Source organism: Pinus tabuliformis, chromosome 4_2 (assembly GCF_031772625.1).
Source record: "Pinus tabuliformis cultivar Carrire ecotype Pingquan chromosome 4_2, CPIR1, whole genome shotgun sequence".
NCBI lineage: Eukaryota > Viridiplantae > Streptophyta > Pinopsida > Pinales > Pinaceae > Pinus > Pinus tabuliformis.
In genome coordinates this window covers 260,130,668-260,152,881 of record NC_142304.1, presented here as the reverse complement: position 1 = coordinate 260,152,881, position 22,214 = coordinate 260,130,668, and the positions used below count along the sequence as shown (strand labels likewise).

At 39.6% G+C, this 22,214-nt stretch overlaps 1 protein-coding gene across 1 annotated transcript in view; it reads left to right on the top strand.

Annotated features, from left to right (window-relative positions):
* The window catches only part of LOC149168978 (AUGMIN subunit 6-like), a 308,104-nt gene that overhangs the window by 205,583 nt on the left and 80,307 nt on the right, over positions 1-22,214 (top strand). Inside the window, exons 11-12 of the mRNA XM_089428499.1 lie at positions 18,110-18,362; positions 18,531-19,010. Coding sequence (XP_089284625.1) covers positions 18,110-18,362; positions 18,531-19,010 — 733 coding nt within the window. The remainder of the gene's footprint in view (positions 1-18,109; positions 18,363-18,530; positions 19,011-22,214) is intronic.

Here is a 22,214-nt window from a genome sequence, read left to right as displayed (position 1 = left end):
TCTTGAGTACAACTAGGGTGCCGAAATGGCTCACCCAACAGAGATTGTTACACGGCAGTAATACCTCTTCTCGGAGACAGATATTCAGCTAGTCTGCCCCACGAAAATCCTTCTGGCGCTTCTCCAAGGCTCTGCGTCAGCCTTGCTAGCCTCAGCGTAGCTCCTGAACCCTTTGCGTCAGCCTTCTGACTCTCTGCGTCAGCTCTCTGGCCCTCTGCGTCACCCACGCAGGCCCCTCAGCCTCTGCGCAGTCTTTAGCTGCCTCTGCGTAGTCTCTCGCTGCCTCTGCGTAGTCTCTAGCTGCCTCTGCGTGGCTCCTGCTGCCTCTGCGTAGCTCTAGCTACCTTTGCGTCAGCCTCTTCGGTCCCTGCGCTGACCCTCTAGCACTATCTCTACCTCTCTGCTATGTACTCACTGCCCCTCGTTGCAACATATGACTAGTTCAAATTTTTTCAGCAAGCCCCGCTTCAGAAAATCGAACAGGCTGATGAATCTTGGTGTATCTCCAACTAACCCTCAAGCCCTCTCTTATACTTTTCGTGTTGTCTTCAACGACCGAGATTAATTCCTTAATCAACGACTAAGATTAGGTTTGGCTTGATCCATGTCGTTTAGAACATTCTCACCCACTTTTATATTAATATCCATTAATATTTTAATTTTCCCAAGTTTAGACTTAGGAACCCCATTAAAAATATTAATTGTTTTAATTTCTCTCCAATCAGGTGGAATTTCCCCAACCATTTATGGGTCTTGGAGATCTCATGTGCTTTAGCCTCTCCACTAATTTTCATGGCTAGAGCACATCTGATGCTACCACAAATCAACACTCCCTCTTAGCGAGGAATGTGCTCTAGTAATGCTCCACCACTGAACATTACACTGATCCTCCCGCACCGGTACCTATGTTGATGCTTGGCCTACTGCCTCACATCCACTGCACTGTTGTTTCCTGTACTGTTGCCCATGGCTCTGCCATTGCCACTGCTACATCCGTACTGCAACTCCCTCTCAACATGCTACCCATGCTACCCATAACACTGCCACTGCTAATTGCTGCACTACAACTCAGTTACCGAGAAGTAAGTAACTAATGTACCCAAATTCTGACATCCTTGTCAGTCCGAAAGCCTCCTGATGCTGAAGCTACCTTTGCTGCTATCTTGTGCTCCCTCTGCTGCCTCTGTGTTGTTGCAAACACCTCTGTGCCTCTCGCACTGCTGCAACCACCTCTGTGCCTCTCGCATTGCTGCAAACACTTCTGTGCCTCTCGCACTGCTGCAACCACCACTGCGCTGCTACAGACCTCTGCACTCTAGCACTTCCTTGTCGCTCCATCGCATCTTGCTTCTACTTGACATCCATCATCCTGCTACTGTCGTTAAGGGCTCCCATAGCCGGATATGATCCAAAAGTTTGGGCACGTTAAGGATCCTGCCCCTCATCTTTTGTAGTCCTTCTGACTACAGCTCGATGTCACCCCATCTCTTCTCTAGAGGTGCATGAGCACTCATGGCACAGTTGTCATCAGTCTTGACTTCTTTCTCCGCCTTAGCTGGAGTTGCGTTGGAGTTAGAAGCCTCTCCCTTGTTTTTCTTCCTGGGACACTGGGATACATAATGACCCAACTCCCCACAATGGAAGCACTTCACCTTGGAGATATCCTTCTTCTTCCTCTTCCCTTGTTGCCTTGCAGATGCTAGAGCCACATCATCCTCCTCTTCTTTCTTGATTCAACTTCCCTTCCCACTACTCCCCACCTTGGTCAACCGTCTAATCTCTTCTTGGCGAAGAGCTGCCCACATATCTTCCCATCCTGGAAGAGTAGCTCTACCCAAAATGCCTTGTACAAATGTCTCCCACTCCTCGGAGACTGTATTCAGGGCATTCCTCACCATGAACTCTTGATACGGCGTGGCCCCTATGGAAGTAAGTTGGGCACAAATCTCTTGGAATTTGAGGAGTTATAGATCTATCTGCTCACCCTTCTGCATCTGATACGACCGCAATTGATTCTCCAATAGCATCTCCCGCTGCACGGAAGTGCCCTGATACAAAGTCGTCAAAGTATCCCACATCTCCTTTGCTGTGTTCTTTTCAGCAATATCTAGTACGACATGATCCTTGACCCCATAAAGGATTGATGCAGGAGCATCCTGCTCAGAAAAACCATTGCATTTTAGTAAGCATAGGGTCTTGTGTTTCAAGGGACTTGATTCCCTAAAGAGTGATTAATTATTTATTTTCCTATGTTTTTATGAGGGTTGTATAATAGTGAGGATATTGTAATGAAATCTTCTCCTTAAGAGAGATTTCAAAAATAGTGTGTGAGTTAGAGGAACTAGGAGTTAGTTTCATGATTTTTAGGATTAGATTAGAATATTTAGGATTTAGGTGAAATTATTCAAGATTTGAACCAAAATTGGTTAACAAAATCCTTTTGTGTATAATTTGTAAGCGTCGAAGGCTAAAAAGAGGGAGTTAGTGAGGGAGTTAGTGAGAGAGTAAGCAGACAGGAGTGTTGAATTGCGAGCCTATGGGCATTGAAACAAGAAAGGCCAATTGAGTGTAAATAAGGCCATTAAGTTTATGTATATACAAATTTTAATTAGCAAATAGAAGTCTCATATCTTCTGAGTTAATATTAGTTGAGGGTCTGTATATGATATGTCTGTATGTATGATTATCCGAAGGATTTGTCCGTGTATTTGTGAATAAGGAGGAAATCCCAAATGACTGTTGATAATGGTGGAGAATCGATTGAGAGTTTATTGGGGTTGGTTCAGGTAGTAATGTGAACTTGATTCTGTAAGAAGGGCTATTCGAGATCGGTGTGATTTCGTTGGAAGGAGTTCAAAAACTAATAGCGGAGTGGATTTAAAGATTTGTATGCACTAGTTGCATGGCAGGACAAAGGAATCAGAGAAGTCTCGACACACTGGTTCTAAGCAACGAAAGGAGTTGGCAGAGTTGAACTTGGTAACAAGTTAATCTGGAGGGGAGAAGGAAACTTAGTGGAAGCGCCAAGTTTGGTGGAAGAGTAGAACCCCGACGAAGTGAAATTGTGATTAAGTGGATTTCAGAGTAAGCGGAATCTTGAGCAGTGGAATGGTGAGTTGGTGATGGAACTGGGTGACAACAACTGCGGGGGTTAAGAGTGTACGGATAGCTGGATCATGGCTGAAGTCCCACGCTAAATCCTAGCTGTCAATCTCCTTTTCAAATGCTTATGTCACAGTCAACTGCGGGGCTAAGTTGTTTGGTAACCCGTGCGTTAATTGAAGACCCGCAAGCCGTAGGATTTGATTGCCTTTGATATGCAACGATTATCGGGCTATAAAGAGATCGGACTTTAACTTCAAAGTCGGACCCGAACTTTTATAGACCAAGGAGTTATAATATTTATCGGCTCTGGAAGGGCGGTTAAACGTCGTGCAAGTAGTCTATGCGATATCACTGTTGACCGTTGGATCAAGTGGGCCTTGATCAATGGTGGAGGATCGCCAATTAGGATCGCATCGCAATATTCCAAGAGTGAACGAACCTTGGCCTCAAGCGACTTGCGATGTGCGATATGAATCGCATCGCAATATTCCAAGAGTGAATGAACCCTGGCCTTAAGCGATTTGCGATGTGTGATATCAAACGGTGGAGGATCGACGATTGGGTTTGTTGATCGGGTCATATCATCAACCATCGGATTTAAAGGCATGATCAAACGGCGGAGATTGAAGCCGGCTTGGGACTGAGCATAACCGAGAAGTTGTGAATGTGGGTTTATTTTAATTGGGGTCCGGTTGTGTTTATCGCATATCACATGCGAGAAGAGGAGTCTGAGGAATGCGATGAAGGGTCACATGTTGGTGTGATCCATGATACTGCGATGGACTGCTGCAAAGGAGATTTCGGTCAGTGTAATGAGATTATTACACAAGGGGATGTGTTAAGATGTAGCTTCGCTGCATCAAAGTGGTATCAGAGCAGGAATAGGTAAATTTTTTGAAGAACTCAGAGCAAGAACGAAACAGTGAAAGAAAACTCAACGAAGGAGTAATTGTTGCTGACAGTTAGAGCTTCACCAAGATAAAGCTAGGAGATTGAAAGAAAGAATCAGATTCTAAATCTGATTGACAGTAGCTGAATGTTGAAAATTTGTGCAGTGGAAGCATGAAGATTTGCACAGTAACAGATTTGCAGGAGTGGTGAGATCCTGAAGACAGGTGATGGTATGCAAGTTTGTTTAATGATTAGCAGAAATTGAATGAGTGAAATTTTGGAGCAGGATTACAGTAGTTAAACTGTAAGAGGGACTCTTGCAAGTTCTTGAAGAGTGGCAGAGTTTGAAGATACAGCTGAAGGCTGGATAAAAGAATAGTCCATTCAAAGTGCAGGTGAATGGGGGGACAAGATCAGATAGAGATCTTGAAGGTGAGATGATATGTTTTTATTTTAATTTGATTTGAAGATTGGAGAGTTTGTGGTCTTTATATTGATGCACAGGTAGCATCATAAGAAGGTGAGAAGATTGCAGCAACCTAGAGCAAGGAGTGCTCAATTGGTTCCAGAGGAAAGAACCAGAAAAATGCTAACAAACTGAGCTCAGAGGGGAGAAGCTTAGTGAGGCATATGTAGCAAGAAGGAGACTTGTTACTGTAGAGGTATTGTTGCAACTCACAAGAAGATCATAAGGGCAATTCCACAGAGGATGTGGGTAGAATTGCTAGGGAATGAAGGAAGCTGGTAAAAGTTTCTAAGTGAAAGAAGAGGTGGTCAGAACCAAGTATTTCATTGTGAGAGGACAGTTGTGTTCTTAGAAGTGCAGATGAGTTGAAGCCTAGAAGGAGCAGAAGAAAATGCTCAAGGTGGTTCCAGACAGAGGACCAATACTTGCCAAAAGACCAAGTCCAGAGGAGAGCTTGGTGAGGTAAGTGGCAGCAGGGAAGACTTGTTGCAGAGGCTTGCACAACTCATATTGAAGTGAGAGGAACTCATAGAGATGGAAAGGATGATGACTAGTGACAGTCATAGCAGAGGTTCTGAAAGAGATCACAGCAGAGGACAAAAGAAGAAAGATGCCAAGGCAAATGGCATGAGAATGAGTGATGAAAATTACGATAAAGAAATGGCTGAGATAGCAGTTCAGTTTAAAGTATTAATGGAAATGTTGCAGAGAAATGAGATGGACCAGAAATATGGTTATGTCATGAGAAAGAAAGTAAAGTGGCAGAGGTTACAAGAGAAGAGGAATCAACAAGAAAATATGCAGTTAATAAAGGAGCTGAGGGAACTTGAACAGATTATAGATGTGAAATTGAAGACAAAGAAGCTCAAATGAGTTGAACTATAGGAAAAGGAAAAAGTTGGAGAAGGTGTTGAAGTTTTGGTATGTGAACTAGAACATGGACCATTGCTTTTTGAAAGTAATGAAGAGATAGAGGAGTTGAATCATATGAATGATTTAGAGCAGCCAAAAGATTTGATGACTGAAGCATCAAATGAGACCGAAAGGTCTTGTATTTTTAAAATTAATGATTTGTGTATGGTTGCAGGTTTGGAAGAAGATAGACAACCTTTTTAAGGCTGTCAAAAACATGGAAGAAAACCTTCCAGAATATGAAAGTTTTGAAGTAGAGTATGATAATGAGACTGGAGAAGAAACAGTTCACTACAGTGAACAAGTGTAGAGAGGCATCATTAAAACAGATGGTGTAGAAAAGAGACTTGCTGACAGTCTCAAAAATTCTTTGAGTTTGAATCAACATACTAATGTGCTGACAGAGGAGATAAAGGAAAAATCAGAGCAGGGTACTGAAAGGTTGCTAGAGGAAGAAGAGGTATGAAGGCCTTATATTTTGATTTGGATAATTGTCTTATGATTGCAGATTTTGTTGCAGAAACTGGAACATATTTGGCACAGGTGGACAACCAAATGAGAGAAGAAGAGAAAGAACATCTACTGAAAGATGTTAAGGAAGATTTAGCAGAGGAAGAAAGACCATCTGATGATTGGTCAATAGAAAATGAAGAAATGGGAGATTGTGTAAAATGTCCAAATTTTACTCCAAGTAAAATCATTGAGTTATATAGAGAGTTAGACCTTCAAAGGAGAAAGCTAGAACAGCAGAGAATAAATATCCAGAATAAATTACTGAAGAAGGAAGACAAAGAAATTGTCATGAATGACAATCAGGAAGAGGAAGTTATCAGTTGCAATGAACGGAAGCAAAAAATTGTCTTGAAGGATAATATGGCAGTAACTGAAAAGGTGCGAAATTCTATAGAAGACAATAATGAACAAGAGAGTAAGGATGTAAGGGTGGTAGTAAAAATGAAAATTCAGCAATTAAGAGTTGAAGACAATTAGCAAACAGAGGATATATTGGACAAAGAAATTGAGTTGGTAAGAAGGTTAATGATGAAAGTGTCTCAGAAGAAGACAACAGCGAGAAAGAAAAGAGACAACAACAAGAGGAAGACAGTAGCAGACTATGAAAGCAGGGCAAGTGGAGCATTGTAGCATAAGGTATGGAGACCTGGAGAACAGCAGCAGACAACAACAACAATAGAACAACTGACAAGCGAAGACAGATTACAAAATAAACTCTGGGATCCAGGAGGAATTAATTATTCAAACTTATGACCTGGAGGTCATAAATTTTCTTACTTGGGGAGTCTGATGCAGGAGCATCTTGCTCAGAAAAACCATTGGATTTTAGTAAGCACAGGGTCTTGTGTTTCAAGGGACTTTATTCCCTAAAGAGTGATTAATTATTTATTTTCCTATGTTTTTATTAGGGTTGTATATTAATGAGGATATTGTAATGAAATCTTCTCGTTAAGAGAGATTTCAAGAATAGTGTGTGAGTTAGAGGAACTAGGAGTTAGTTTCATGACTTTTAGGATTAGATTAGAATATTTAGGATTTAGGTGAAATTATTTAGGATTTGAACCAAAATTGGTTAACAGAATCCTTTTGTGTATAATTTGTAAGCCTCGAAGGCTAAAAAGATCGAGTTAGTGAGAGAGTAAGCAGACAGGAGTGTTGAATTGCAAGCCTATGGGCATTGAAACGAGAAAGGCCAATTGAGTGTAAATGAGGCCATTGAGTTTATGTACATACATATTCTAATTAGCAAATAGAAATATCATATCTTCTGAGTTAATATTAGTTGAGGGTCTATATATGATCTGTTTGTATGTATGATTATTCGAAGGATTTGTCCGTGTATTTGTGAATAAGGAGGAAATCGCAAATGATTGTTGATAACGATGGAGAATCGATTGAGAGTTTATTGGGGTTGGTTCAGGAAGTAATGTGAACTTGATTCTGTAAGAAGGGCTATTCGGGATCAGTGTGATTCCGTTGGAAGGAGTTCGAAAACTAATAGCGGAGTGGATTTAAAGATCCGTATGCACTAGTTGCATGGCAGGATAAAGGAATCAGAGAAGTCTCGGCACACTGGTTCTAAGCGAAGAAAGGAGTTGGCAGAGTTGAACTTGGTAACAAGTCAATCTGGAGGGGAGAAGGAAACTTAGTGGAAGTGCTAGAAATGGTGGAAGAGTAGAACCCCGACGAAGTAAAATTGCAATTAAGTGGATTTCAGAGTAAGCAGAATCTTGAGCAGTGGAATGGTGAGTTGGTGATGGAACTGGGTGACAGTAACTGCGGGGGTTAAGAGTGTATGGATAGCTAGATCATGGCTGAAGTCCCGCGCTAAATCCTAGCCGTCAATCTCCTTTTCAAATGCTTACGTCACAGTCAACTGCGGGGCTAAGCTGTTTGGTAACCCGTGTGCTAATTGAAGACCCGCAAGCCGTAGGATTTGATGGCCTTTGATATCCAACGGATATCGGGCCATAAAGAGATCGAACTTTAACTTCAAAGTCAGACCCGAACTTTTATAGACCAAGGATTTATAATCTTTATCGGCTCTGGAAGGGTGGTTAAACGTCGTGCAAGTAGTTCGTGCGATATCATTGTTGACCGTTGGATCAAGTGGGCCTTGATCAATGGTGGAGGATCACCAATTAGGATCGCATCGCAATATTCCAAGAGTGAACGAACCTTGGCCTCAAGCGACTTGTGATGTGCGATATGAATCACATTGCAATATTCCAAGAGTGAATGAACCCTGGCCTTAAGTGATTTGCGATGTGCGATATCAAACGGCGGAGGATCGACGATTGGGTTTGTTGATCGGGTCATATCATCAACCGTTAGATTTAAAGGCACGATCAAATGACGGAGATTGAAGCCGATAAGGCTTGGGACTAAGCGGACCCGAAAAGTTGTGAATGCGGGTTTATTTTAATTGGGGTCCGGTTGTGTTTATCGCATATCGCATGCGAGAAGAGGAGTCGGAGGAATGCGATGAAGGGTCACATGTTGGTGTGATCTGTGATACTGCGATGGACTGCTGCGAAGGAGATTTCGGTCAATGTAATGAGATTATTACACAATAGAAAAATTAACAAATTGCTGTGGGTTCATAGCCCACAGGTTCGGGGATGTGTTAAGATGCAGCTTTGCTGCATTAAGGATTATGCACTTTGCCCTCGCCATTGCATCCTCATACTTCTCATTATTAGCTGGGTCGACTGAGATAGCCACGGTTCTCAAGGCGAAGCCATTGATGCGATGTCTATCTAGGATTGCCAGGATCTTGGCCTTCCAGATGACAAAGTTGGAAGCCTCATCCAACCTGTCCTGATCCCTCAGTTCGTTCATTGCCATCTCCACTCCTCTTCTTGACTCCCTCTGAGCTTCGAATGTCCTCTTGGAAATCTCCCTCTAAGTCCTGATTTCCCTGCTGGAAATCTTCCCGCCAACTGTCGATTTGCTCCTCTCCAATCCTTCTTGTAACTGCAATTCAGATTTGGATTTCTTGGCTAGAAATCCGTCAAGGTAGCGACTCCCTCTACCTTGGTTTTGTCCCGTTAGGTGCTGTTCTGCTTCAACAGAAACAACACCCCACCGTCTTTCCAATCCATAATCTACCCACATCTCCATAGGCCCCGACAACTGAAGAAACTGAGCTTTCCAGCTCTGCGCAATCCTGACAAAGGCTAAATCACTCCTTTGACCAACTGCGTCAAGCCGACCTGGCTGAGTAGGATGATGTGGCTCTTCGTGAGCCTCTTTTGCCTCTCTCTGCCTCTACGCTGGCCCTCTCTCTGGCTCGAAATGATGATGCATGCCCTCTGCGTCACTCCTTCTCTGCTGCCTTTTGCTTAGGAGCAACTCTGTCTCTCGGGACAACTGCTAATGCTGCAAATTTTTGATATCGCTGATGCCTTCAGTCCTCCTGTGATCTGCAACCCTTTGATACCATGTTGAAATTTCTAAGTCTAACCCGTTAGAAATCCCTACTGCATCTTCTGGTTTAAATTCTCCTACTTGTTTATTACATTAACAAGTTATTTATAAATATAAATACTGAAAATAAACATAGATGTAGCCTTAACTCATATACAGATCATCAACTAAAATACTAAGACAAACACAGAAGGGACATCATTATTTTTGGACAATCGTCCCTGGAAAAACCCAATGTGGGAAAACCGGTGCAATAGTTCTGAGGGTTTTATTTTATGCAAATTTCTTGAGTACAACTAGGGTGTTGAAATGGCTCACCCAACAGAGATTGTTACACGACTGTAATACCTCTTTACCGAGACAGATATTCAACTAGTCTGCCCCACGAAAATCCTTCTGGCGCTTCTCCAAGGCTCTGCGTTAGCCTTGCTATCCTCAACGTAACTCTTGAACCCTCTGTGTCAGCCTTCTAACTCTCTGTGTTAGCTCTCTGGTCCTCTGCGTCTTCCATGCAGGCCCCTCAGCCTCTGCGTTGTCTCTAGCTGCCTCTGCGTGGCTCCTGTTGCCTCTGAGTAGCTCTAGCTGCCTCTGTGTCAACCTCTTCGGTCTTTGCGCTGACCCTCTAGCACTGTCTCTGCCTTTCTGCTATGTACTCACTGCTCCTGGCTGCAACAAATCACTAGTTTGAATTTTCTCAGCAAGCCTCACTCCAAAAAATTGAACAAACTGATCAATCTTGGTGTATCTCCAACTGACCCTCAAGCCCCCACTTATACTTTTCCTGTTGAGTCTTCAATGGCCGAGATTAAGTCCTTAATCAACGACTAAGATTAGATTTTCCCTGATCCATGTCATTTAGAACATTCTCACCGAGTGTTATTTTTTTTTTGATATCTAGTGGAATCGACAACGACAGTCGTATCGTACTCGCGTTACACGGGGTTGAATCCCACCGGCTGCCACTATAATAGCTAGGAGGAACCGCCCAACCCGCAATAACGACCCTTAGGTTAAGACGAGACTTGAACCCATGACTTGCACAGCGGCACAAACGACTTAGTAGACCGTCCGTTGGCCACGAGACCAAACCCCTGCGGGCCTCATTGAGTGTTATATTAATACCCATTAATATTTTAATTTTCCTAAGTTTAGACTTAGGAAGCCCATTAAAAATATTAATTATTTTAATATCTCTCCAATTGGGTGGAATTTCCCTAAACCATTTATGGGTCTTGGAGATCTCATGTGCTTTAGCCTCTCCACCAATTTTCATTGCTAGATCACATCTAATGCTACCACAAATCAACAATTTCAGGTTTGGTTTCTGTCTCACATCGAGATTTGTTTGTATTATATACTCATAACCTCTTTCTATATATCTTCCTTGGTAGGAAAGCTTGGAGAATACACACAGGTTGTGGAAGAAACTTCAAAGGAAAGATTTGAATCATGAAAGAAGTTCTGTTGCAATGGAAGCCCTTCAAGAATTGATGTCCTACAAGGTTTGGTAAAGAACAACTCAAGGTATGCCTTAGACTACAAGTTTTGTAACAAGGTTCTCTTCATAGAAATTGTATGATCATTATCTTTTGAAATTATCTTTATATTACTAACATTCTTGTACCTAGGGTTTTGAATCATAAAGATTCTTGTTAGGGTGATTAGTCATTAGATTGAATCTACCCATGTTGTACTATCTCTTGTCATTTGATCATTCTTGTGAAACTGTAACCCTTAGGGTTCACTGCAAAACTCTAGCCTCTTAATGCTAAGGGTAGGTCAATGTTGATTATGAAACCCTAGTCTTTTTAGGGTTTGTTGGTAAAGTCTAGAACATATGATGAAATCCTATTCTTTAGAAGTTTAGGGTTTTGGTTATGTCATGGTAAAAACCCTAGTCCTTTGGGGTTTGCTATTAATGTCTAATGGAATCCTAGATTTTTAGGGTTTGGTGAATTAGGGTTTATGAACAAAATCTTTGTAATAGTTATAATAAGATCCTAGGAATGAAAAACCTAGGTGTATATTCTTCCACATGATTGAAACCCTAGTCTGGTCAAAATTGTTGTATATCTAACTTTGATGTATTGATGTTTGTGTCTTGGGTTTACCTAGTAGGTATGAATATTGATATGAGATGCTAGTGCATGATAATGAAACCCTAGATATGTATATGAAAGTATGCTATCTTGATAGTTGATGAAATCTAAGGTATATAGCAAAACCCTAGTAGAGATTGATATTCTAGGGCATGATGATATTGTTTTCGATTATTGATATGATTTAGCTTTGATGATAAAATCTAGGGCTTGCAACAAACCCTAGTAAAGTCTAATATGTAAATTCTAAAAGCATATTGTTGAAATCTTAGATGTATAGTACTATGATTGGATTGTTATTGTTGACATCTAAGGCTTTGTGTCTCAAAGATGGAACCTAGGGTTTATAACAAAACACTAGAAAGAAGTTGAAGTCTAGTATGTAAAAGATGTGACCCTTGCTGATTATGAACCTAAATAAGTTTAGGTATTTGATGTCTAAAGTTTGAATGTTTTGATGCTTCCATTATAATGACATGATTTTGATATAGTTGACTTCATGCTTTTGTATATTTGTATTTGGTTTTACTTGCTATTAAAGTTTTGCAGGTACATGATCTTCAAGATGTCGAAGATGTTCATAATCGAAGATGATAATAATGATGAGCATTATGAAGGAAGCTATAAGATTGATGATGATCAAGATGACATGCGGAAAATTGTAGTATATCCGATGCTGTTGTGCTCCCTAAGTTGAAAGGGAGGGCATATTATGATCAGTGTTGCAGGAAACGTTCCCCCCCAGATCAAAAGCCCGATCTGCGATCCGTACAGATCCGCCCTCCGAAACGCGGATTGGGTTGAAAAATACTGTTTTTCCCATTTCAGAACCTTATGTCCCGATCCGCGTTTCAGTTTTTTCCAATTCGCATTTTGGTTTTTCCGAAAAGCGTTTTGTACGGAGATAATTGAGCAACTATATGCTTAGCAATGGTCCATTTGGGAGCATGCATGCAATTAGCTATTCCAGGATGATTATGATCGAGTTGAGATGCCACCCCCATCTGGTCCCTTGGTTCCTAGGTTCCATGGTTCAACACCAACAACAGGGGGTTTGTCTTCATCAGTTTCAGTGCCACAACTTCCACATGCACCATCTTCTTCATTGCCACCACATGGAGGCCTGCCGCCACGTTCTCTTCGTGGCGGAAGGAGGAGAGATTAGTAGATATATTCACAATTTACTACTTTTGTCATAGATTAATCATTAGACTTGTAGGCTTGTGAATTTGAACCTTTTTGTCTTGGTGGTGACCAAGTGACCTATTTTGTAAACATTATTATTTGAATTTTGGAAATGACAAATGTTGACAGTTGCTCACTTGCTAGATAAATCATAATATGCTCTATGTTTTATGTTTTATAATATGCTTAAATGTCTTATGTTTTATAATATGCTTAAAAATTTGATGTATGTTTGTAATTGCTAGAATATAGATGGTTGATGCTCAAATAATTATCATTGATGTACATACTAGTAACTACATTAAAATCATGGATACCATACCTATCTTGATTTATGCAAAAATATGCATGTTTTCATGTCTTCTACAACTAATTTGGTATTTGGGATGTTTGTTTTGAATATAAATGCAAAAAAAAGTATAATATATATATATATAAGCGTCATTTTCGCTTCTTAGATTTTGGGAAAATGACGCTCATATATATATATATATATATATATATGGTAGACGCTTCACTTCCTAGATTTTTGGAAAATGACACTTCCGCGTCCCCGCTTCCAAAAACCGTTCCTATTTCGTCCCTGCTTCGTGCAACATTGATTATGATAGTCATAATGAATTCCTTGAAGAAAGAATGAAATCGAAGAATGAATGGAAGTACCACATATTTGCGAACAAAAGATTTGAGAAGTACTGAATGTTTTGATGCTTCCAATGTAAAGACATGATTTTGATATAATTGACTTCATGCTTTTGTATATTTGTATTTGGTTGTACTTTCTATTAAAGTTTTGCTGCTACATAATCTTCAAGATGTTGACGATGTTCGTAATCGAAGATGATAATAATGATGAGTATGATGAAGGAAGCTATAAGATTGATGATGATTAAGATGACCTTGATGACTTGAAAAAGAATGAAGTATATTTGATGCTGTTGTGCTCTCTAAGTTGAGAGAGAGCTTGGATAGAAAAAAAGATACATCTCCCCAGTTGAGAGAGGGGGGGGCATATTATGATAGTCATAATGAATACCTTGAAGAAAAGAATGAAATTGGAAAATGAATGAAAGTTCGACTGATTTGCAAACAAAGGTTTGAGAAGTACTGAGGCTGTATTTGGTGCTACTGAAGAAGTTAAAGAAGAAGAAAGCTTATGACAAGTTGTATTTGGATAACTTGATGATGATATAAGTAGAATCAGAATGACCCTGAAGGTTTGTGTTTACTTGTATATATATTTGAAAGTTACTGATTGGGGTTGTGATTGTGCAAGAGATCTTTGTAAATAGGTTGAATGTTTGAAGCATGCTTGAAGTGGTGGATACATATATCCGATTTAGTTGATAAGGATAGATGAAGTGTCTTGTGGCAACAAGATGCTTGGAAGGACATCTGGACGACCTATGTGTTGATGTCTAGATCCTGAAGTAGGGAGGGTGGCGTTGGTCATGGAGCTCCGACCTTGGATACACACCTAGATCTCTGTGTTGGTGTCAGAGCTTAAAAGCCTTATGGTACTTGAAGTGGCTAAAGCTTGAGTACACCTTAATCCCACTCGATTAGAGTACCCTGGTTAGGTATCTAATCTGTAGCACTGCATGTGTTGTGACTCTTCATAGATTATATCACTTTGAGATCTTCCATGTACCTCTGTATATATCTAATTATGAATACCTCCCTAGTTAAGAGGGAGTGTTGAAAAATTTAACTAGTATCGATCTCATAATTATATTTGTGTCATGATGTAATGTATTTGTCAAAAGAAAGAAAAATAAATTTTATTATAAAAGAAATTGACTTATTAAAGCATGGGTTTCATGCTTGGGTCAATGGTTCTTAGGTCAAAGCCTCCATTGTAGGCTTCTAGGGTTTATGTCAAGTGTCCTCGTCCATGTCATAATGTAAAAGAATCTTCTTGGGCTTTGTCAATCAAGAAAAAAATATATTTTTAGGTAAAATAGGTCATTTAGGCCTCCTCCACCAAGTTGACTTAATTAGAGAGGCATAAACCAGTATAAAAGGGCAACAACTTGACTCATTTGGAACATATCCACAAGAAGTTCGATCTGCAGTTGTTGGAGGTAGAAAAAGGGTGCGAAATTAAAGGAAGAGGAAGGAAATCCTAGCGAAGGAGAAGGAAGTCTTTGTCAAGCTTAAGAAGTCGAATTTTCTCTCTCCTTGTCTCACACTTGTGAAGTTGTTGGGTTGTTGGAAGGGCCGAAATTGCAGTATTGTAACTGGGCCGAAATTCTGAAGTCGCTGGGGGGCTAAATTCTGGATTGTTGCTGGGCTGAAGCTGTTGGACAAGAAAAGACTATTGGAGTTTGCTGAATCATTTTGAAGGGCTGACTTGTTGGAGGAGGAAGGTATTTTGGGTCTAAGCTCTTGGTCTATCTCGATTTGATTTACTAGTGGAAGAGTTTGACTGGGTTTTCCCCTATAGAGGGGTTTTAGCCCTGGCTGACTGCCTACATCTGGTGTCGTTGATCTTCATGTTTTGATTTGATGATTGCTTGATGAAACGAAAATAAAGGAAGAAAATAAAGAGAAGATAATAAGACTACAAGAATATCACAAGTAATTATGAATATAAGAGAATCTTTTTGCCTTTTTGATTTTCTAACAGGTCCTAGGATCTTGGCTTCCTATCTGCCTACGCTGCTCCTAGCTCTGACAACCCTTTTTACTGACTGTCTATCCACGTCCTGTCTACCCTGCCTTGGATTACAAGAGTTCTTCCTTTGCTATTTTTGTGGTCGCATTCTAACCCTGGATAAGGCCGCAAACCCTTGAAAGTTGACACCTCCTTAGGCCTGCAAATCCTGGTTCAACTCACCATTGGCATTTCATCGTTTGCACATTTTAGATATCAATCTCGCAGTGAATGGTATGCTACCAAGCTTCTAGATAGCATTACATCTGTCTTATTATTGAAGAAAGAGGCTTTTTTGGTCTTTGTTTTTTATTTCTATTTTTGAACGCTAAGTGTTGGAGGTGGTTGATCCCTGACTCCTCTGCAAATGTCACTTGGATTGGATTAGTGTCAGAACTTTGCATATCCTTGTTAGGTTATACCAAAACTGTAGTTACTACTAAGCGGATACAGTTGAAGTCTAAGATGATTTTAAACTGAAGAGGCCTTTTCTCTTTAGTGCTTTTCAAGATGTCTGGGTTGAAATTGTCTTCAATGTTCTGAGACAAGTGATGCAAAATATTCCAGCCAGAAGATTGGATTCATGCCTAGGTTACAATGATCCATATTTGAACATTAAATTTGGTAAGGAAGGATACCACAAGAAACAAAACTATATTACTGTTCTATAGTGAATGTGATAGAATAGTTGGACTATTTCTGAAGGAAAGGCAACTTATAAAAAATGATGTATGACATAATCGGTTTTTCATATCTATGAAAGCTGTTGTTGCTGACAATATTGAATGACCAGACACTAGTGGTCCATCCTTTTGAATCACCCTTTCTGATTCTCTTTATGCTATTTTCAGTTGTATCTCTTTATCTTATAACTTTCAGGAGTACCCTTGGCACTGCGACAGTAACTTTATGACTAGATGTTAAAGAGTGCAACTAGGGGCTAATTCCCTCATTTGGAAGCTCCTCCTTTGATGGCTCATGACACATTTGGATCACCCTTGATGGCATCTCGCTTCTTCGTTAAAATCAGAATTTTTGTGCACCTGCAAATGCCATTTTTTCAAGTCGGCTCATTAGTGAAAAGACATGTCCCTTGACCCTTCGTTAATCACTATAAATACAACATAAGTTCACCTCATTTTGGCATCTCATCACATCAACTTCTCTCTCATTATCTGATTGGTTCGTACACCTGAGGCAACTTCTTCTCTCCAGGCGTGTGAAGGATTTTCTGGGCATCTTTATCTTCTGTGATGACTTTCTGTTTCAGCCAACTTTGACCAGCATTGACCGAGGATTTTCAGCGACTTTGACTGCGTTTGACTTGGAAAGATTATGTGTGGGCAGGCTGCATCTATTGGCACACAGATTGAGGATTTCTGTGCAGGTTGACTAGATTGACCGCAGTCTGAACCACAGACTTTGACTGAAGTTTGACTGGTTTTCTTCACTGTTTTGGGTTGACATTGACCTGTTCAAGAGGCCAAGTTTCTTGCTGCTTTGACTGAGTTCTTTGGAGGCTTTTGGACTGCCTTTTGATCACTGTTGACTTGATTGGTTAGGGCACTTTGACTGCTGTTGACAGATTCAGAATTTCAGACTTGGACAGGATCAGTTTTGGCTTCTTGTTTATCATCATTGTACTAAATTGGATCTTCTCTCTGTGCTGAACATTTGATATTAATCAATAAAAAGGATTGGTTGGGGTTTCCCCATTGTGGGGTTTTGCTCTGGCATTAGCTTAAATCTCTGTGTTTATTGTGTTGGCTTGTCTTCTTGTGCATTGTTGATGATGTTCTATCTACAATTACTGTCAATGGTTGTCTAAAGTGAATGCTAATTGATTGCTACTGAAGTTTACTGTGATTGCTATTGGAATCTGAAGTGGAATTATTATTGGGCTAGTAAGACATTGAAGTAATTGTTGCTGGCATAGAACATTCCATAAAAATTAACACTAGATGTATTCTCTAGTCCCATAGACCTGCTCTTTTGGTCACCTGTGGACATTAATAAAAGTATCTCACCTTTTTCTTATGTGAAAGTTCTGATTTTGACACAAAAAGGATGTAGTTTTCCTTCTGCTTCTGTTTAGAGGTATTACTCTATTGTCCAACTGGCTTTTATATGTTTCTGGCATTTTTTGAATAGATTAGAATTTACTACATTGTGCTTTTTAAGACGATTTATTCACTTCTTTTAGTTCTTTGATCAGATTGGAAAATGAAATTTTTAGTATGGAAATTCCATAGGTCGATGGATAACTTAGCAACTCAGGCCTGTATTATGTAGATCTGTGATCCCATTGGCAAATGAATTTGTAGTATGGACATTCTATAAATTGATCAGATTGTCCAACTGGCTTTTATACGTTTCTGGCATTTTCTGAGTAGTGCTTTTTAAGACAATTTGTTCACTTCTTTTAGTTCTTTGATCAGATTGGAAAATGAAATTTTTAGTATGGAAATTCCATAGGTCGATGGATAACTTAGCAACTCAGGCCTGTCTTATGTAGATCTGTGATCCCATTGGCAAAATGCATTTGTAGTGTGGACATTCTATAGATTGATCAATGACTTAGCAACTCAGATTTGTGTTATGCTCCTTTTGCTCAGAAAGTACATTTTCCTTCTGATATGGGTTCTCAGTCAAGATGCTTGTCCTTGTAGGCTGTAGCTTGGGTTGATTCTGGGGAGGGAGATGGGGGCAGGGGGGTTGGTGGGTGTGGGGAACTGTGAAGTTTGCCCTGTTGTATTTTGTGTTGTGTCTGTAATATAATCATGAGTCTTTTATGCCATGATAAAAACTGCATTTTCAATATCCCCCTAATTTCCTGATTCTGATATCATACAGGAGGGCATTGCTAATCAAGATGTGGAGGGAGGTTCAAAGATTGTGTCTGCAGCTCTTGAGTTGATTCCTCCAACTCCTGCACTGAAGCTACCGCAATTATTTTCTGTATCACCATTTCCTTCTGAAAAAGATGGATTTTTACAGAAGCATCGATCGTCTGTAATTCAAGCACACAATTTGGAGACTCTTCAAGAATTTGATAAACCAAATCGCTTGTCTCCACCTAAAAGTCTAAGAAATGAGGACATAGAAGGTTTAATCTCGATTATATTCTATTATTTACTGCACCTTACATAATAATGACGTTAGTTTTATTTAGGAGTCTTCTGACAGTTTTGCAAGAAAAGTTACTGAATGGACTAATTTTGGAAACAATGCTGAGCAGTTTTTTCACGCATTGTGTGCTTCACTCTTCTCACAGATAATGGAAATTCAGATCTTTCTTCTTTAAGACGAGCAGTGCGAAATGCTGCTCTTTCAAGGCCAGATATTCAAGTGGACCCTTCAAGAGAAAGCTTTGACAATGATAATGATCACTATTTTTTACCTCTTTCTTCTACCAGTAGCTTCCCCAAGAGAGGAGGGAGTAACAATTCTACAAGGCAGCAGACAAATTTACGTGTGTTGACATCGGTAGGAGAGAACTATGACTTAATGCAGGATTCCACTTTTGAGAAGATGAAGGTTTACAACGAGAAACAATTTGAGAGATCATCTGATATTCATGCATCTAATAGAAATCAACATAGTGATAGCTCAGAACTTGGTAATTCCATTATTCAGGACAGTAATTTTGTAGAGATCAATATTCAAAGCACAGGACGGGAATCAATGCAGCAATTCTCACCACCTCTTCTTTCAGAGCTTTCTTCATTTTCAGAATCATATGATGATTTACTAGGTATCTCATTTGCATTTGCAGTTATGCATTATATTTTAAATTCTGAAAATTGGTTGTGCTTGTCATTGGCTTATATATTAGCAAGTGTAAGCCTAAGGTTTTGAGTGCAGGTGGATGGGTTCATGAACTGGAATTTGGACTTGGATCGTGTGTGTGATAGTTGCTTGACTTTGTGTCAGATTTTTTATTACAATTCTATGGTTCTTTAAGTGGTTGTGGCTGGGATTCCTTAAGACAGCTAATGATTTCTGATCGATATTAACCGTAATGACATGGAGCATATATATACTCCTCATACATAATATGGTTTTACTCTTTGCACATATTTCAGACCAATATAGATAGTTAATTGAAAATTGATATTTATTCCAGATTTACTGACAGAAAATACAATTCCAGTCAGTTGATTGAGAATAAGAATTAATTCCATATTACTGAAGAGAAAACTGGACTCCTGCTTGGAAAATTGAAAAGATAATAACAAAGAAAAGTTGCATGCTTGTTCGAAGGAAAAACATAAATTATAGAATCTGAATGAGAACGCTCAAATATCATGCTCTTGGTGCTTGATTTAGTCTATATAGTTCCTTCCACAGTTTGCACATAAGATGCTCCTTTCCATGTTGTGCAAATCCTGGTAGCTGCTCCATTTACCCCTTCCTCGATCCACCTATTCAAGAAAGTACTCTTCACTTCCATTTGGTGCATCATCCATGTGCCACAAAAGCTAACATAGTTTGTATGGTGTTCATCTTGGTTACCAGTATCAAGGTTTCTTTATAATCAATACTCTATATATCTACAAGGACCTTAGCCCCTTAGCTACCAACCTTGCCTTGCATTTATCCACTATGCCACCTGATTTGCACTTGATCTTATATCCATCTGCTTTCTCTTGATATTTTTGTTTTTGTTTTCTTTTCTAAATGGAATCAATCTCTATATGTGTAGCTTTTCACCATTCTTCCTTCTTTGCAGTCTCTTCAAAAGTCTCTGGTTTCTTTATGTACATCACAACAGTCATTAGTGTGAAGTTAATGTGATTTTATCAATATTAGAATTGATTATATTTATGATGCACATGAATAAAGCAAGAAAAACATGTAGCAAATCATTAAGTTACATGAATGAAATGAAAAATTAAGTGGTTTTATCTTTAAGTCAAAATTGATCTGATGATCTTATGTAATCAATCTATGAGATATGGGAAAGACACTCTTTGAGGTCAAATGGTTTGTTTGGAAACATGATGAAGTGGGACAGAAAGGCGCTCTACTCACTCTCCCTCAGTGTGCTTAACTCCAATCGAAATAGGGTTTCATTGATGTGAGGTCAGAAGAGGTTTGTGGTTGATTGGTTATGCCAAGAGGTGATGGTCTGGGGTTGCAGAGAGGAGGTGGGGCATCATCGGCGAAAAATGTGGGGTGTTGTTGATGTACACAGTTTTTTCCTCAAATCTAAGCCTTTGTCTATTGTGGTGGCTGGAACTAGTCCATGGCCTGTGTGTTATCTCTTGGTGCTTCTTTGTTCTATCCTTTGCTCACAATATATGTACCCTAGTGCCAGTGAAAATCTTAAGAGTGGAAATTTATCTTAAAGTGCAAAAATATTGGCGAATCTTACTAGTCCCTAATGTGCAAACTGTAAAATGTTTGGCAATATTTTTTATAAAATTATTGAAATTTCTAATGATTTTATAATCTCTATAAAATTATGGAGATTTTTAAGGTAAAATAATTTTATTCTAAAAAATCTGGGTAAATCATTTTTAGAAAAAATGGAAATTTGCGAATTCCTTTTTTCTGGAAAAAGCATGGAAAATTAGCTCATTTGTGAAATTTAGCCCGTAAAGTTTTCCCTTCCTATTGTGTGGCTTTGGCTTGAGATGGGTTGATTTTCTTGAGTATCGGTTGGGTTGCATTTAGTTTGTGCTCTATGATTTGTGATTGGTTTATGCTTTTGTGGTGTTCTGGTTTATGCTAGTGGTGGCTTGGTTTCTTGTTGGGGTTTGTGATTATGACCTAATGTTAAATCTACTTTTGAACTGAGCATTGGAAGTTGTGTCACGAATGCAAGATCTTGGTAGTTGGATTTCTCATGGGATTGAGAATTGTTGTGCATCATTTTTTCGTCTCATTATGGCCCATTGTTGCAGCCTAGCAAGGGTGTTTCTGCTACTTCATGGTAGATCTAGGATCATTGTGTGGCTTGACAGTTAGATCTGTTGATTCTCCTTCTCCTTTGGCTCTTGACATGTCAAATTTGGCTTGTCTTAGTCTGGTGCATGGTTCTAAGGTTTCTGTTTTTCAGGTCTTAGTCAAATTGTAGGGTTGCTGTTTCCTTTGTTTTGAGTTTTTAAATTTTAATTTTGTTTTTTTGGGAAAAGGATGTGCACCAGGACAAATCTGGTCAAACAGGTTGATTTTCACCGGTTTTGTCTTGAACTGGCCTGTTTTGTTCGGTTCGAAACTAGTTCAGACCAAAACCAGTAAATTCTAGTCTGAGAGGCTGGTTTCGATTGGAATCCTCCAAACCCAGTCCCACCCACTGGTTTTACCGATCCATGTTTGGATTAAATAACATTGGTATGCAGTGGGAAAGCCTGTTTTTAATAAGCTAATATTCTTGTTTTTGGCAATGTGTAATGTGTTTTTTTAATCGATTATGCTGTTTTTTCTAGTTTTATTGAAAGACTAACTGTACTTTTTCATATCTATGTAGTAAACTAAGCATAAAATGTCTAGTCAAGAAACAAATAATGATGACAAAAGAGAGAAATTAGCCACAGACGTTTGGTCCAATGGCTGTGTGTGGGGTTAATTCCCCACAGGTCCCATGGACCATTCCCGGGGGCTCCATTAGAATTCTTCTGACTGCCAGGGCCACAGGTCCCGTGGACCATTCCAGGGGGCTCCATTAGAATTCTTCTGACTGCCAGGGCCATTGGGCCCACCGGCTCTGAAAAAGAAAAAGAGTTAAGGATGAGAAATCCATGTAAGAATGTGGGAGATAGTAATGGAGATGATTGAACTAAATTTCCAAATTTATCATATCATTATGCTCAGCTATAGCTATATAATCGTATTGGAAACTTTTAGAAAGTAAAGGCTTTATCCCTCATGGGTTCCTCCACTGTAAAATCTCAACGTGCCTTGCTTTAATGTGTGATTTAATTTGTATGCTGTCATTATGCCCAACATTATG